We start from the raw sequence: 16,692 nt of genomic DNA, 5'->3' as shown, positions 1-16,692 counted from the left end.
GCCCTAAATCCTCCGACGCGCAGCGCCAACCTGCCGCCCCCGCGCGGGGCAGTGTGAGCCCGTCCCGCACGGTGCTGGCAGCAGCGCAGACGCCTAACGGCACTCCCGGGGAGCTGGCTGGGGTCGCGGCGGCCTTGCCCTCCAGCCCCGGGACAGCAGTTAAGGCAGCGGCGCGGGCGGTGCCTCCCGGCCTCTGACGCGGGCATCATGGCGGCGCGGCAGCTGCTGCTGCGGCGGGTGGCGGCGACACCACGCCGGTGGCGGGACTACAGCAGCGCGGGCGCTGCCGAGTACTTGCACCGCAGCATCGTGCCCACCATGCACTACCAGAAGAGCCTGCCCAGGTACGGCGGGCCGCAGCTCCGCTCCCTGGTGCGCCCGCAGGGCCCCCTGCCCTCCGAGACCGCCCGTCGCGCGGCCTCCTGAGTGAGGCGGCGCTGGGTGGGAGTAGGGGCGAGGCCTGGAGCCAGCGTCCTCTGAGGGGCGAACGTCGCTGTCAGCCGCAGGGCGGCCGCCGAGGGCACCCGGCGGGCCGGGCTCCGGGGGGACGCGGGCAGAGGTCGGTGGCGGCGGCGGCCGGTGGCCCTGTTGGGCCGGCGGCCCTGAGTTGTCCGCTGTGAGGAGAGGGGGGAGAAAATGCCCTTCTCCCGTTTCTGTATAGCCGTGCTAGGGGTGTGCTAACTCGCTGCTGCTTGTATGTGCTCTTGCTAAATCACAGGGGAGAGGAGTAAGTGGGGGGTTTTAAAGCATAAATATTATAAACCCACTATATTAACATTTTGAGGTTGCAAAGTAACCTTCGTTGGTGTAATAGGAACCTTTTACAGTAAGGGGAACGTTCTTACGTTTAGAGGAAGCTGGCAAAGATACTGATTAGGAAATTTGCAAGAAAAAGTAAATGTTAGGCACCCAGCAGTGATGCAGGAATGGCTAGTGAACTAAACCTTCCTTCTACGTACCTGCTTCTCCATGCAGCAGTTTGTGACATTGGCTTCCCTGTAAGCTATTAAGACTTCACTGCAGTGCCTTTGTAACAAGACAGTTGGTTTTCCACATTGTTTTCCAAGAACCTTGTGCTGTGATGATGTATGTTGGTCTGTTCCCTTTCTTCTCCTTTTCTTGCACCTGTAACTTTTGATCCATTTGTATTATACGGGGTATAAGGAAAGATAGGAAGAAGCGGGGGAGGGGGCAAAGAGAGGCTACTGTGTAAGAATCTGAGGCTTCATTAGTACCACTTCTCATAAAGTGCATGTGTCTCTGTTCCCTTTCTTTCAGACTTCCAGTTCCCAAACTAGAAGATACAATTAGGAGATACCTAAATGCCCAGAAACCACTTTTAAATGATGACCAATTCAGGTATGGACGGACAAGATACACACATTGCAATACCATGTGCTGCTTCAAAGCAAAGTATTAGATATAACAATATGGCATTTGCACTCTTTTACTGATTGTGGTAGGAAAACTGAAGAACTTGCTCATCACTTTGAAAAGGGAGTTGGAAGAGAGCTGCATGAGCAACTGGTTTCTCAAGACAATCAGAACAAGCATACTAGTTACATCACAGGTATGTTTGCCTACTGGATACAGAAGGAGTGTGTAGATCATCAGGCTTGGTAACAGTTTATACTGCTACAAATAAAATAGGCTGAAGTTTAAATTCTCTACTCCATAAACTTGGAATAACATGCTGTGATTACTACCTGTGACTATTTGAGCAAATTCCCTGGCGGAAAGAAGAATCATTTAACTTTTATATGCCAAAATTTCTGATAGACGGATATTGAAGAAATTATTTTTTAATGAGTTGCTGTGTTTAAATTTGTGGTTACAAGGTTTACCTTTTTCATTGCAGTCTATGTTGAGGTTAATGGAGGAGCTTAACTGATAACTCCCTTAATGAAAGTAAAGTAATAATGTTACAATATCCTCAAGTTATTTAGGAGGCAAACTGAATTCTGAGGGGGGCTCAGAGAATATGATTAATCTTTGGGAGGCAGGAGCAGTCAGTGCTCTGGGCTTAAAAAAAACCCTCTAAAACTACAAGACTGTTCTTTTAAAGAAATAAAGGAGATACAGAAAGATGTGAATAAAGAAAATTTAAGAGAGGAAGAGTATGCATGTAGTTTTTTGATTATTCAACTTAATTGTTGCTTCCACTTACTTCCAAATACAAATGTCTGCTTACAAAAGTATTGGACGGATAGCAGCAGAGTTGGAAATAATCAAATACCTATGGAAGCAGAAGTTTCCATGTTGGTCAGAAAATGCACTTCTGTTCTTGCTCTTGAGAGAACCTATATAAGGGAGTTAGTTACCACAAATTCCATACAGAATTATTTCACGAAAGTTACTGTTTGTTATCTTTGACTTTCCATTCACTTTAAACAACATCTGGGGTTTTAATTGGTAGCTTTATGGTGTTCGTGAGCACGCTGCTTTGTGCCCATGAAATGTGGGGTGTTGGTATTCCTTCTTGTTCAGTTGTTAAGCCTTTTTTAGGCCTCATGAAAGACTTGTTCCACTTGAAATTGGTTTCTGAAGGTATGTATAGTTGTCTCCACCCTTGACTTTCAAGTCTAAGGTAAAAAGGCTATGTGATGATGACAGATGTGGTTTTAAAAATATAAATGAATGCTAGTTACTCACCTGTGAGGAACTGGAATTAAAATTTTAACTTAGGTCCCTGAGTTACCTGTTGCCCTTTTGCAGCCCACCTAGATCATTCTACTTGAGACTGATCGAGGCTTGGAATAATAATTAATACACGAGCTCCCTTGAGATGAAGTTGGTGTGCTACTTTCTTGGTCTGTATTTCGTCAGTGTGCAATACCAGAGCTTACTGAGATTGAAGTTGTTAATGATGATGAAATAGAACTTACTTACAAAACTGCTTCTTTGTCCATGCCCCCAGGATTTTCATTTACTCATAGGCAGGTGGAAAGGTGTGACTACATTTTACAGCTATGATTGATTCTCTTGTTTTTGGCATGCATAAAACCTTTGGGTCATAGTCATGCTTCTTGATGTACTGACAGACTGTCTAAAAGATCCGTGGGCATCAAATTCTGCTTTCCAAAGTCTGTTCTGGGCGTGGAAGCAATAACTGTGAGGTTCCCTCTAACCTCTTTTCATTTTGCCAGCTTGAGATGCTGACAGTAATGCATCGGTTTTGTGAGTTTTGCCCTCTGCTGATCTTTCTAATGGGTAGAAAGAGGAGGGAGGTGGAAATGCAAGACAGCAAATGTAAATGGAGGAATTCTGCCAGGGATGAGGAAAATAAAGATGGTTTTAAAGAGAAGCATGCCCTCAGTGACAGAGAGCTGGAGAATTTAATAGCTTAGGAGTAGGTAAAGGCATGTTCCACTCCAAATGTAAGGTGCATGCCAAGACGTAGTGCTGCGGGGCTGCATTGTGTGTTGCAGGATTATGGTTTATCACCACGCCGTACAGAGCACGCAGAAATTGGCCTTTATTTCTAATGACACTGAAACTCTTGATATAGATTGCTCCAAATACAGTATTTTTACAATTAGCCAACAGTACATTTCTTCATAATTGGAGGTTGGGAGAATCCTTGGGGGTGGGGGGTTGCTGCATATGTTTGCTTTGTTTGTATATAATTCAGTAGGTGTTTGTTCATGATCACTGTTGGAGGCAGCATATTGGCTACATGAACCTCTGGTCTGCTTCAGTAAGCTGCTTTTGTGTTCTGACCTATTTCTCAACTCTCCATTTTCAGGTCCCTGGTTTGACATGTACCTAAAAGCACGTGAACCTGTTGTTTTGAATTTTAATGCATTTATGTCTTTTAATCCTGATCCGAAATCTGAATATAACGATCAGCTCATACGAGCTACAAACATCACTTTCTCTGCTCTACGTTTTATGAAGACCTTCAGGGCTGGTTATCTTGAACCAGAGGTTTTTCACCTCAATCCAGAAAAAAGTGACACTCAGATGTTTAAAAATATTATCCGATTTGTGCCTTCTTCACTCTCTTGGTTTGGTGCCTATATGGTCAATGCTTACCCCTTAGATATGTCTCAGTACTTCAGACTTTTCAATTCTACACGGCTGCCTAAAATCAACAAAGATGAGCTTTACACAGACGAAAAGGCAAAACATTTACTGGTACTGAGAAAGGGGAATTTTTATGTATTTGATGTTATTGATAGAGATGGAAATATCCTGAACCCTTCAGAAATACAAGCACACTTGAAATACATCCTTAGCGACAACAGTCCAGCCGCGGCCTTCCCTCTTGGCTACCTCTCCAGTGAAAACCGAGATACATGGGCATTGCTGAGAAAGCATCTACTGGATAATGGCAATGAAGAAGCTCTTCAAAAAGTAGACTCGGCAGTGTTTTGTTTAAGTTTAGATGATTTTCCTGTTAAAGACTTTGTGCACTTGTCCCATACTATGTTGCACGGAGATGGTGCTAACCGCTGGTATGACAAATCCTTTAATCTTATCATAACTAAGGATGGCACTGCAGGACTTAATTTTGAACATTCCTGGGGAGATGGTGTGGCTGTGCTCAGGTTCCAGAATGAGGTTTTTAAGGATAGCACCAAGGCACCAGTCATCAGCCCCGATACCCAGCCCGCTTCAGTAGACTCTTCTAGAGCAGTACAGAAACTTGACTTTAAGCTGAATGATGCCTTAAAAGCAGGAATTACCAAAGCCAAACAGAAATTTGATGCCACTGTAGAATCACTGTCTCTTAATATGACTCAGTTCCAGGAAGGTGGCAAGGACCTTTTAAAGCAGAAGAAGGTAAGTCCAGATGCTGTGGCTCAACTTGCCTTCCAGATGGCTTTCTTTCGGCAATACAATCAGACTGTTGCGACATACGAGTCTTGTAGCACTGCAGCCTTCAAACACGGTCGTACAGAAACTATACGTCCTGCCTCTATCCATACAAAGAAATGTTCAGAAGCTTTTGTCAGGGAACTCTCCAAGCACAGCACAGAAGAGCTGCAGAACTTGATAGTGGAGTGCTCAAAATACCATGGCCGTTTGACAAAAGAAGCTGCGATGGGTAAGTAGGAATATATCAAACACTCTCATTTTTACACTAAAATATCTATTAAGGTTGCTGTAAACCTTTACTTCACAACTAAATCATTTTGATCAAGGTCTAATGTTAATGTAAACTTGACAATAAACGTTAGCAGAAGGTTGCAGTTTAAAATGCTTTCTCCAAGACGTGTTTTGGTGGAGAATGCCTTCTGTGCTTCCCATTTCACTGTTAACGTGTTGGGAATTTCTTAAACTTTTGTTTTTGATAAATACGTAGTGCATGTTGTACTCCCCCAAGGCAACCAAGAACCTCAGCTTTATGTCTGAGGAGCTACTAGTGTATCCCTGCAGGGCATAAAGGCTTTAACAACTACTAAATCAAACTGATTCTTTGGCTGTGCTACTCCTGGTATTTCTCTAAATGCTTTGAGTTGTCCTTCCCAGAAGCATAACTTACGGTGTTGTTTCAGTAAAATTGATCATTTAGCATTACTCCACAGAGTCTAAAATTTGCCGCCTTTTGTTGATGCAAGATCCTCCTCTTTAGATTAATAAATTTTAGGAAAGCCTTTCTCTGTTTTAAAGATCCTGGATATGTTCAAATAATTAGTTAGTCAAAGAATGCCATGCATTTTTAAAGTTGTTAACATTGTGCTTCTGTTTACTGTCGTGATTCCTGGTTGAGGCTAGCAGCAAACCAGCAAGCCCTCATTCCTTAGGATACCTGTGTTGAAGATGCAGAATGTCTGAGTTCTAAACAATTATTCCTGCTAGTATGAAAACAAACCCCGGTTCCATAGACCTGCTCTTTTGTGGCTGAAAAACAGTGAGATGTCAAAATAAGTGAGTTTACTTCCCACAAAAAACTAATAATCTCTCTCCTATTTGTTCTTTTATTTTAACAGGTCAGGGATTTGACCGGCATCTCTTTGGCTTGCGCTGTTTAGCCTTATCCAAAGGCACTGCACTGCCTGATTTCTATCAAGACCAAGCCTATGCTCGGCTTAATCACAACATCATTTCTACAAGCACACTGGTTAGCCCTGCTGTGCAATTAGGAGGGTTTGGTCCAGTGGTGGCTGATGGCTTTGGAGTAGGATATCAGGTACATGATGATTGGATAGGTTGTAACGTTTCCTCTTACCCAACTAGGAATGGTAAAGAATTCCTAGAGTGTATATACAAATCACTAGAAGATATCTTTAATGTTTTAAAGGGCAAGAAAATCAGTAGTTAGGCATAAAGTTGGAACACTTTATATAGTTGCAGTACAAAATAGAGACCATGTCCAATTGGCATACTACTCAGTGTTCAGTGTGGCTGAGATTGCCCACCTTAACAGCCCAGCTTCGTTTATCTTCATTGAACCTGAATACTCTTGTATTTGATATGAAATTTGTATCTATTGTAAAGAAATCAAGTACAGACCTCTTAAGGCATGTTTCAGGAAATACATTCACAATGTCAAAATTAAGTTGCATCCATCTGTTCCAACAGATCCATGTGTTCTTAAAATAGTTATTTAAAATAAAAGCATTGTTGCTGAGTTTATGAACTTGGAACATCTGTGTTCCATGAATGTTCAGGCAGACAACAGCACTGTGATACCACTCAAACGGTTTGATTTAAAAAAAATACATGCAATAGTTTTAAATATGAAAGAGTGGTTACATTTGCACTGTTGCAGTAAGCTTGCTTACTGTAAAACTTACTTTCCTTTTTAAACTTGAATTGATATTAGAATTGATTGTGACTCAACTGCTTGAAGGAAGCCTTTCCACTCTTAACAGGTTTCTCAGAAACAAAAAATGAAATGGGAGGCTTTAAGTAACCTGCAATCACCAACTATGTTGTTAAATTGACTGGAAAAGACTGTATTTTAATAATAAAGCTGTCTATTAATAACCACAAAGTTCTTCTGTTGCCATATCAAAATGATACAGTATGGGTCGTCCCTTTATCAATAGCTGGTGTCTTACCTGAAAGCACACTGCACTGTTGGCTCTCTCCTTCCATATGTGAAGTCTGTCCAATAATCTGCTTTGGTTTTGATACATACACTGTGCTCTTGTGCCTTAAAAATCACTAAACTTCATCTTTTGGGTTCATTCTTTCCAAACTTCCTCTTACCGTGGAAAAGTAACCTCAACAGACCATTCTCCTGTTTCCTCCCTCTTCTAGCAGCCTGGATTTTTGATGTCATTTAATGTAGCAAATGTCAGAGTCTTGGAGCCTAGAGCTGCATCTTCAGTGCACTGGGGCTTGTTGCAGAAGTTCTGCAGACTAAGATTTACCAAAACGCTCCAAAGGAGCTTGAGCGTAGACATCAGTAAAACTTAGTGCCCACAGTCCCTTGTGTGCTGCTCACAGCTGGGACGCTGCCAGCTACGAAGTGGGCAGTTGTAGAAGGGGCAGGGGCCTTTGTAAGTCAAAAGCCAAAGTTGCTGGCATTCCAGCACAGATGCACTTTGCATGTGATAACCCTTTTTGCACAAAATTCATTACATCATGCATAACTTGAACACCTCTGCCTTCTAAACCCTTACATCTTCCACTGGTGTTCTGGGAAGGTAAGTCCCTCTGGAGCTGAATAGCACAGTAGTGCTTGCTGCTTTCTGCAGTTTTGTGTAAAACCAATGCAGCCCGTGTCTTTCAGCACAGCCTGCTGTGACATTGACAACCAAATACATTAGCAGGTCATGAAGCCTGAGCATGTTGGCTGGATGTGACAGATGACATTCAGCAGCTCCGGGACTTTCTTGCTTTTATTCTTCCATTGGATATCTTTAATTACAGGATCTCCCAGGGTCTTTTTTTCTTTCTCACAGTAAGTGTAAGCAATACCATATCTTGAAGTACGAACTGCAAATGCAAGGAGAGGGGAAGGCATGCTGCAAATATGTAAGCCCAACCATTTATAAACTTTTTCTTGTCAGGCATGTTTCCTCTGCAGCTGTTCCTATTTTTCAGTTGAAAAGAATGATTTTAAAACTTAGTTTAAAACATACCATGATAATTCTTGCTCATATAAACAAACAAAGGTGATCCATTTAGGGGGATGAAGGAAACAATATATCAGAAAACAATAATCTGACCAAAAACCTTTGAATGAAATTCACTGAAGTTTTACAGTTTGTGGGTTTGGGTTTTGGTCTTTTTTTTTCTTGGTTGGCTTTTGAGAGTTTTTTTAAACATAAGAACAGCCAGCAAGATTGCCAAGAGCACACTTGCCAAGAGCTAGAAACTGTCTTTAAGTAGACATGAGTGAGGTTTATGGTGACATACTCAGCTTTTCAGATGTAACAGCTACGTGCAAGTGTCAGTAGCAGGCAAGCTTATTACGTAGTCTCAGTAAACTCACTTCAGTGTCTTTACTTGAACAGGCAGAAAGCTATTGAAGACCAATTAACACTGTCCATTTATTAATAGTCACTTCCTGCTGATAGGAAGGGTGAATGAAATGACCTTACTTTCTCAGGTTAGAGAATCAAATGTGGGTACTTCCTGGCCATCAGCTATTAAAAATTTTAAGGCAGTAAATTGTCTAAGTAGTTATTGTAATTCTTCTACAGTCCATCACAACCCAAAAAGACAACATTAAGAAAATGGCACAGTTCAGTCAAGTGTATGAACAGTTTTCAGTTTGTACTGAGGCATCTCAGAAGTGCTCTGTGGAAAGTATTTTATTAGGACATCCTGGGAACAGTAAAGTACAACTTAAGTTTCCATTTCTGAAGTACAGCCCTGTGAAAAATAACTCTGAGGAAACTGCGTCTCTGATGGTTACAGCTCCTTCACCAATAAGCATGTTGGGATTGTTAAGGGTATGAACTTCAGCATTTTACAAATTTGTGGGTAACTTCATAGATGCCAACAGATTCCTTTGTTTTTTCATCATAGTCATTCCAATCCTATAGGAAATAAGACTTCATATTAGTCACAGAGGCTAGAATGCAACAGTCTCTAAAACACAGACTGGAAATCACACTGAAGCTAAGCCTTACTCAAAGTTTGGGCCTTACATGTCTGTGGAAAGCACTGTGGTCAATATGGTAAGTTCTGATATCTGAGAGAAGCGAGAACACTGACTTGAAATTAAATGGGCTTCAGTCTCAGTGTTTGAATAATGATAGGGGTTTTTTTTTATATGTAGTCCACAGCCTGTAGTGGACAAGACAGCAGCCACAGCAGATGAAAGGATTATCTATCATTTACAATACCCGAGTCAGGTGGGTAAGCAGACAAGCAGATCCCTGCCAAGTAGGATACCAGGGAAGAGATGTGACCTTGAGATTCTTGCTCACAGCCCAGGAAGGTTTTGCAATGCTGGAGCCATTATCCTGAGCTTTGAAGGTCAGTGTCTTTATATTACTTTTTGATATTTCTGTCACAGAAAAAAGCACAGGCATTTTCCTAGAAATACTAGTGCACCACTGTGAATAAACCCAGCCATCCAGTATTCCAGGTGTTTGCTCTCTGGTATTCCTGCGAGATCTAATATATAATTTGCCTTCCTACCTTTGTCAGCTGTTAAGCTATCAAGTGTGATTTCTAAAATGATGCTGTCAGTACTGCTGGTTGTTCACAGTTGATGTAGTTTCTCCAGCTGTGACCTCCTTATGCTTATATGAAACTAAAACTTAAGTCTGTTGCATGTGCAGGGTGTGTATTTTGGACTAGTGACTTAGGGAAAGCAAGTTAGATAGATAGATAGATTTACTAATGAAACTAAGACAACATACCTTTTCTAACAAGTTTATGTCATTGAAAGGTGTGCCAGATTCTGCACCTTCAGCAACAAACCCTGCCTGCAAACACATTTGTAGTAAGTTGTAAGTATAAGTTGTACCAAGACAATAATAAAGATCATCATTGAAACATGTTTAAAGATAGTGACTCAGCACAAATTTTAACTGTATTTCTTCTAAATTAGGCAGAAAGAACAGTCCTGCTCATTCCCAGTTAAGTGTCAGCGCAAGGTTGTGATCCTGTTTGTGAACTGGGAGAATTCAGTCTAAGCAAGCACGAAGTGAAACGAGGGAACACAGCTCCTCTGTTCGTCCTGCCAAAAAAGGTATTTTGAAGAACTCCAGATAATGTTTAAACTGAGTTTTGTAAGTTTATATAGCAGCATCCAACTATGAATAGCTTTCACTTGTGTTCAGAATCCATACAGGCATTATGTATAAAATAGCTTCATAACAAACTTACATTGCAAGAAAACAGAAAAATACAGAAGAGTGTTAATAATTTTGGCTTAAATATCACCAGAATCCAAGACACTCTAGAGAATCACAGAATCACAAGGTTGGAAAAGACCTTTAAGACCTAAGCTAAACCATATTCCTAAGTACCTCATCAACCCTGTTTTTGAACACATCCAGGGAAGGTGACTCAGCCCCTCTGTGGGCAGCCTGTTCCAGGCCCTGACAACTCTTTCGGTAAAAACTTTTTTTCTAATATCTAATCTAACCCTGCCCTGGCACAGCTTCATGCCATTGCCCCTTGTGCTATCTTCTGTCACCTGGCTGAAGAGACCATCGCCCACCTCTCTACAACCTCCCTTCAGGTAGTTGTAGGTGGTGATAAGGTCTCCCCTCAGCCTCCTCTTCTCCAAGCTAAACAGCCCCAGCTCCCTCAGCTGCTCCCAGCCTGAACTGGATTTAGGTACAGAAGTGACTCACAAGCCTTATGTGAAAGAATGATGAGCTGGCTGAATGGACAGATCACTACACCCAAAAATTAATTTCAAAGGGGAGAGTTCTTCACTGTTGTTACTGTTTTTGAAAAGCTGAGGGAAAGGATAGGCTCTTTCCCTCCTAGTGCTGTAAGTGGAGTACAACACAAGTACAAGGTGTTCTGTTTTTCAATGGAACAGCTCTCTCATTTTAGGGTTCACAGTTACCAATTGTAAATTAAGTTTTATTAGTTTTTGAAAGTAAATTTAAATGTCTCAGGCACCTCTGTAGCATACAGAAAGGTTTCTCACATTGCCATTTCTAACTACAGAATTTTAGTAAGAAATGGCTAAAGAGCAAAGGTAGCTGCTTCATTTTCTGCAAGGGATCCATCTTTGTGGTTTTGTTTAAAAAAAAAATCCCATTAGTGCCAGTCAGAGAATGTGTGACTTGAACAGAAGGTTAAGCACTTGGGAGTTAAATATACCATGGAGGGTGGCAGATACAACAACAGGAGAGTTACTTACAAGGCACAGTATAAATATGGCCTTTATATAATTGTCAGAAGCCCAGCTCAAGGGAACTGCTGGGCTGAAGATCAGCATCATGGGACAAAAATGCAGTGCAGCAGTATAGAACAAACACTAGGAAAATACAAGAAGCTCTGCTTTTGCCACCTGGAGATATTCACCAGCCCTGCAAATAAAAAGCCATGTGACTGGAATTTCAAGCTGCTGTACCGGACACCCAGCGGGACTTGCATTCTTCCAGCTTTGGCGTCAGAGCAGGGACTCTATAATCTGCAGAAGGGAGCTGGGACATGCAGTGACTTGTCTGCCCTCTGCTGACTGACAAAGGGCCATCAGCTAAAGCTTAATCCCCAATGAAAAAAAAAATGCCTTAGAAAACGGTGAATTGTCACATTTTTGTTACCAATTAAACTAACGTTTGTGCCACAAAGCAAAGACAGTTAAGAAGGTTTAAGAGAAATTTTATGAAGAAACCTCCATTTTTTAGCTGAAGCATTCAATCCTGAGAAAAGGACAGGAAAGGAGCTCAACTAACCAAGTAAAACCAAAAATTATGTATCAGCAAGTACTTGTATCTACTTAAGCACGTTAAGAAAGATAAGTAATTCTAGGGGAAAAAGATTGTCCTTGCCCATTATTAGAACATACAAGTACCTCGTTTGAAATTGTTGCTGCTGTGATGTAGGAAATGAGGGTTTATATTAGGGAATCAAAGGATACTTTCCCCTCTTTGAAACTCAAATGAAAATGTTGAGAAAACTTCTATAATTTAAGTAAGCATTAGGCCACTTTAAGTTGACTTGAGGTCAAGTTCTATTATGTCTATCAATAAATACAAAGAAAATACAGCAATGCTGTGGTCATACGAATTTTGGTGGTGATCAACAGCCTTATTGAAGGTTGTGGAGAAGCCAGACTGGCTTGGGTCATGTCAAATAGGAAGTAGTCTAGAGAATTGTTTGGGTTCACTCATTTAGGCATCCAAAAACTCACCGAAATATCTGCTGAGGGATTCAAGTGTAGTCTACAATAGAGTACACAGACCAAACTGAGAATATTAAACTTAAAGCTTCATTATACTTGTGAAGTCTTTGTTCTGCATAAAAAAAACCCCTGACAGCTAGGAATCAAAGCTATGAACTAGTACATTTTGTAGTCTTCTCATTGATTTCTTCTTGAAGGGCAAGTTCCTAGGTCTTGCTGCAAAGCTTTCAGACAGGAATAAACTAATAACCATTCTGTTCTTCAAAAAGATGAGCTTCACTTCAATAAACAAATAAAAAGGACACCTGCAGCATGCTATAGTGATGATATTATTTATACTAAACTTGTTGTAGGATCAGCCTTTTTGGTCTGTTTCTTAGAAGTGTGTCACAGTCTAAGGGAAGGATAAGACTGGTTTATATTTGTCAGTCTATTTACACCTAATCCGACTGGAATAATAGGTTAAATATAGTAGGGAGTTAACTTGCATACAGCATGACCATGCACAAGCAAATGAATCACTGAAGACTGGCTTGTCCCCAAAAAAATCCTTTAACTCTGAAAGTTGAGGTATGCTTACCAACAACCTTTAACTGCCATCGATCTTCAGTCTGTCTGACCAAGTTTCCAATGGAAAAATGCTGGTATTTATTCCCTATGGCTTTGGTGATATCAAAACTCAAAGAAAATTTGATGTTTTTTAGAAGCCGTATACTGAAGACTGTTCATAACCTGAACTTCATTTACTCCCTGTAACATACCAAGAAGCAAAGTGTGCTCTCCTGAATGTGGCTATCTAATGCACTCTGGCACTTCCCCTTTGGAAAGGACTCTCTCTTGAAATAACCTGAGCAATGAAGACCTTGCAAATGAATTCAGATGAGCAGTGCTGTCACCTATAAGGCGACTCCAAGGCATGTTTAAGTTTAGATTTTACTGGCACAAAGAATACCAGAGTTTTTAGTGTTAACTGCTTGCAGGGGGGGCGGTTTTGGAGCCACATGAACTGTGGAGAGGACAGAAAACTGGGGAGGTCTAGGACATTCCAGGAGAGGCAGTACCATTTCAAATAGTGTGGTGTTTTTATCACTCTGGAGTCCATAAGAAGTGTTAAAAACTGAGAGAAAAATCATAAATCAGAACTCACCTGTGGTTGAAAGTCAACTGGCTCCAGACCCCGGCATTCAAACTCCACTATCGTTTTGAACTTCTCACTGTCTTCAGCCTATAATTGAGTCAGAATACCATTAGTTGTCTTCTTATAAATACAGTGACAAGTTTTAGCCTGGGAATGAATTGCTTTAGAGGCAGTACTATCAACTCTGATGTCCCAGGTGACAGCAAAATCCTAAGGCACATTTAATAGGCAGTAATTAACTAGAATTCCTTAATCTGCCACAAGGAAGCCTTCAAAGGGAAACTAATACAGGCATTATATAATCACTTCTGATTTGAGTGATACAATTTCGTGTTTTGCTTATGAAATGTTTCAGATTATACTTGAGATTGTGTGCAGGAGTCTAGAAGAGACAATTTTCTGTCAGGGGAGAATACCAGCTTTTTGTTTTCTTGAAAGACAAATGCGAAAAAAACCCAAAACAAGCAAAATATCATTGAACTTATTTATCTTTCACCTGTTATATAAATGAGAAATCAAACTTACATTGTAAGGCTTGATTGTCTGACTTAAAATATCTAAAAAAAAGAAAAATCAGAAATGTAAAAGTGAGTGGCATTGTGCCTTCGATTTTATTCAGCACAAAGAAAGGATGGGTTGCTGCTTTTGAAGAAATGTCCTTAAAGTAAAAGAAACAGAGTAACCAAACAGTTCCTGCAGTTGGCCTTCAAAGGGTAGAATTAAATTTTTCTCACTTCTCCTGAGAATTTTACATTACACCATTTTGTTACCCCACTGGTGCAAAATAAAATAATTTAAAAAAGCTTGCATGCTTTTGTAAAATGAAATTACAGGTATGGGTTTTGTTCATGCACAGACCTGAACTCACCAGGAGGCTTTGCTGGCTCCTCCATGAGCACAAGTACCTGACTGCTGTTAACTCAAGCACCAGTGTACAAGAAACAATAAAAATCCCTGGTGAATGCTCTCTGTGAAGAGTGGGGACTAAAAAATGGGACTAAAAATAAAACTTAGGAGAAAAAGCATAAAACAGGTGATGCCTCTTCATTTCTAAGCACATACCAATGGAGTTCTCCCTGGAGCACAGCTTGCATTTCTGCACCATAGTGGCACTTCCTCTGCCTCCTTTCAGGGGAGCACTGTCCTAAAATCCAAGACAATAGAGACATCATTTTTAACTGCACTCTAGCTGAGCCACTGGAAACTTCTGCAAAGGTAAAGGAGGTTTTACAACAATGACCTTTAACTTTTTAAAAATATTGCATTGAGAAGGCCTTTTTTCTTTTTAAATTAGATCTAAAATCCAGAAAGCTGTGATTATCAAACAGTAAGTTTGTTCTAGACTTAATGAATGAATAATGGATAGTTATGTCTTGTCCATACAGGCAAGTTACATTAATTCATGACAATAGATTCTCACCATTACATAATACACAACAAAAAAGGACGACTATTCCTAAGAACGGAACCTTCTCTTATCCTGGACAGATTTTGTCCTGCTTGTTCCATTTCCAAATGCTAATTTAACATGCATAACTCACCTGGAGTTGCCTAAACTTCTCCAAAACAGTACAGTGGGCATCAGGAAAAGAGCTACAGGCCAAACCTCATTCTGCTATCACTTCAAAATTTGTTTTCAAATTATATTTTTAGAGAAGAGTGGCATTTCAAAGCAGATGTAAATACTCCATCACCAAGTCACCATTCCAATGGCTTATATCAATTACAGTCTCCAAACGGAATGACAGCATTTCCTGAATGCACGTAGCTATTAAAATACTATCTCATCTGTCCCTAATGCCCCTTGTGTGTAAGAGGCAGGTTTGTTTTTCATTTTCTCTTTTTTGTTCTGATGCAGGTCACAACAGGAAAACATACCATCAATCGCAGATACTGCCATTTGTCAGAAACTTCACCACAGTTCCCGCATTTCAGCTGAAAAACATAAATCAGAGAATGGAAAACTCTCAGTAAACAGGGATTAAAAAGCTGAAGGAGACGATGTGAGCGGCCCCCCCCCCCCCCCCCCCCGGATTCACGCTCCCCACTGTGCCACTGCTGAGAGGAGCCAGAGGCAGGTATCTGTCGCCATCTATCCTGACAGGCCCGTGAGCTGGCTCGACAGGGCAGGTATACCTTCCACAGAGGGTCTTGTTTGGAAAACATGTTACAAAGCACGGGCACGGAATTAAACATGGGAATAGCACATCTCCCTGCTTACCTGGGCTACCTGCCCACACGTACTGGATCACCAGCCCACTCACCCTCGGAGGCACTGGCCAACGCTTGAGTTTACAACTTTTCCTTATGGCAAAGTAACCTATAATGCAACGCCTGCACTAACGCATCACAGAGCTGTAGGGGTTGGAAGGGACCTCAGGAGATCATCGAGTCCAACCCCCTGCCAAAGCAGGTTCCTTGGGACAGTGCAAGTATACATGCTCACACCGCGCGCATTCCTTGCTCCTGGAGCAGCCTGCTTGCACTGCTTGCCCATGCCTGTTCAAGCGGAGTGATGTGCCAGCATCAGAGGCCTTCGCAGCCCGGTGCCGGCTGGGCAGTCCAGCGGCTCTCAAGACCCAGAACAGCCTGCCCCCCGATCCCCGCTGCCGGAGCCCCGAGCCTGCCCACCCTGCCGCACCTTGAGGTACCAGCGGAAGTCCTCTCCCTCGGCCCGCAGGCGGGTGATGTTCTCCAGCGTGGCGCGCAGCTGCAGCCCGATCCTCTGCAAGGCAAGAGGCAGCGAGAGGGGCCGTCAGCTCCGCTCGGCTGCCCTGGGCCCGCTTCGGTTCGGTTCGGCCCGGCCGCTGCTCCTACCTACCCCCATGGCCGCTGACGGGACCGCGCTCTCGGGACTCCCCTGCCGGCCCCCCTGAACCCCGTCCCGCCTCTCGCGGGAGCAGCCTTTAGTACTGATTTCTTGCGCTGGGTTTCTTTTTCCAGCCTCCGCTGCGCTGCGCTGGTCCCCTCAGCCAAGCTGGCGGCGGCTTCCCAGTGCTCCCTGCAGGACTGAAGCCGAAGCTGCCCTCGACTAAGATGGCGCCTGCCGGCCTGCCGAGGCGCTGCCCCGCCGTCACCTGGAGCGGTCCCGGGCCGACGCTTCTGGGGATGGAAGCAGAATGGTGGTGGTAGGGAAGCGGGGCTGGCGTGCGATGAGGGCGCAGGAGGGAAAGCAGGAAGCGCTGTTAGATGCTTTCACCTTTTAACAACAATCTTTTTTTAATCACAGTTGCCACTGTTTTAGGAAAAACAGGAAGAGCTGCTGCAGAAAGCAAGGGCAGTGTGGCAGAGCTGTGGTGGGGAATATCCTCGATGCCTGTGGGCGCCTTGG

General features: G+C 42.5%; 2 protein-coding genes across 3 annotated transcripts; one reads left to right on the top strand and one right to left on the bottom strand.

Moving 5' to 3' along the window:
- Positions 1-207: 207 nt before the first annotated feature.
- Positions 208-6,934, top strand: CPT2 (carnitine palmitoyltransferase 2; the record flags this gene model as incomplete). Of its 2 annotated transcripts, none has more annotated exons than XM_084265902.1 (5): positions 208-344; positions 1,279-1,359; positions 1,464-1,570; positions 3,746-4,986; positions 5,942-6,934. In XM_084265902.1, the coding sequence occupies 5 exons, from the start codon at positions 208-210 to the stop codon at positions 6,266-6,268; spliced, it is 1,893 nt and encodes a 630-aa protein (XP_084122028.1). In that variant the 3' UTR covers positions 6,269-6,934. The 2 variants fall into 2 exon arrangements, with proteins under 2 accessions (XP_084122028.1, XP_084122027.1); XM_084265901.1 differs by having other exon boundaries at positions 3,746-5,050; positions 5,937-6,934.
- A 1,765-nt stretch (positions 6,935-8,699) lies between these two features.
- On the bottom strand, positions 8,700-16,377 carry CZIB (CXXC motif containing zinc binding protein). Its single transcript, XM_084266438.1, has 8 exons — positions 16,183-16,377; positions 16,003-16,086; positions 15,240-15,296; positions 14,424-14,505; positions 13,887-13,918; positions 13,371-13,448; positions 9,774-9,839; positions 8,700-8,942 (listed from the first exon to the last, which is right to left on the bottom strand). Exons 1-8 carry the CDS (start codon positions 16,186-16,188, stop codon positions 8,865-8,867), a joined length of 483 nt encoding a protein of 160 aa, XP_084122564.1. The 5' UTR covers positions 16,189-16,377; the 3' UTR covers positions 8,700-8,864.
- Between the last annotated feature and the right edge of the window lie 315 nt (positions 16,378-16,692).

The sequence above is a fragment of the Gallinula chloropus genome (assembly GCF_964237585.1).
Source record: "Gallinula chloropus genome assembly, chromosome: 6".
NCBI classification, from domain to species: Eukaryota; Metazoa; Chordata; class Aves; order Gruiformes; family Rallidae; genus Gallinula; species Gallinula chloropus.
Note: the sequence above shows the minus strand (reverse complement) of the source record. Positions and strands in the feature narration are given on the sequence as shown.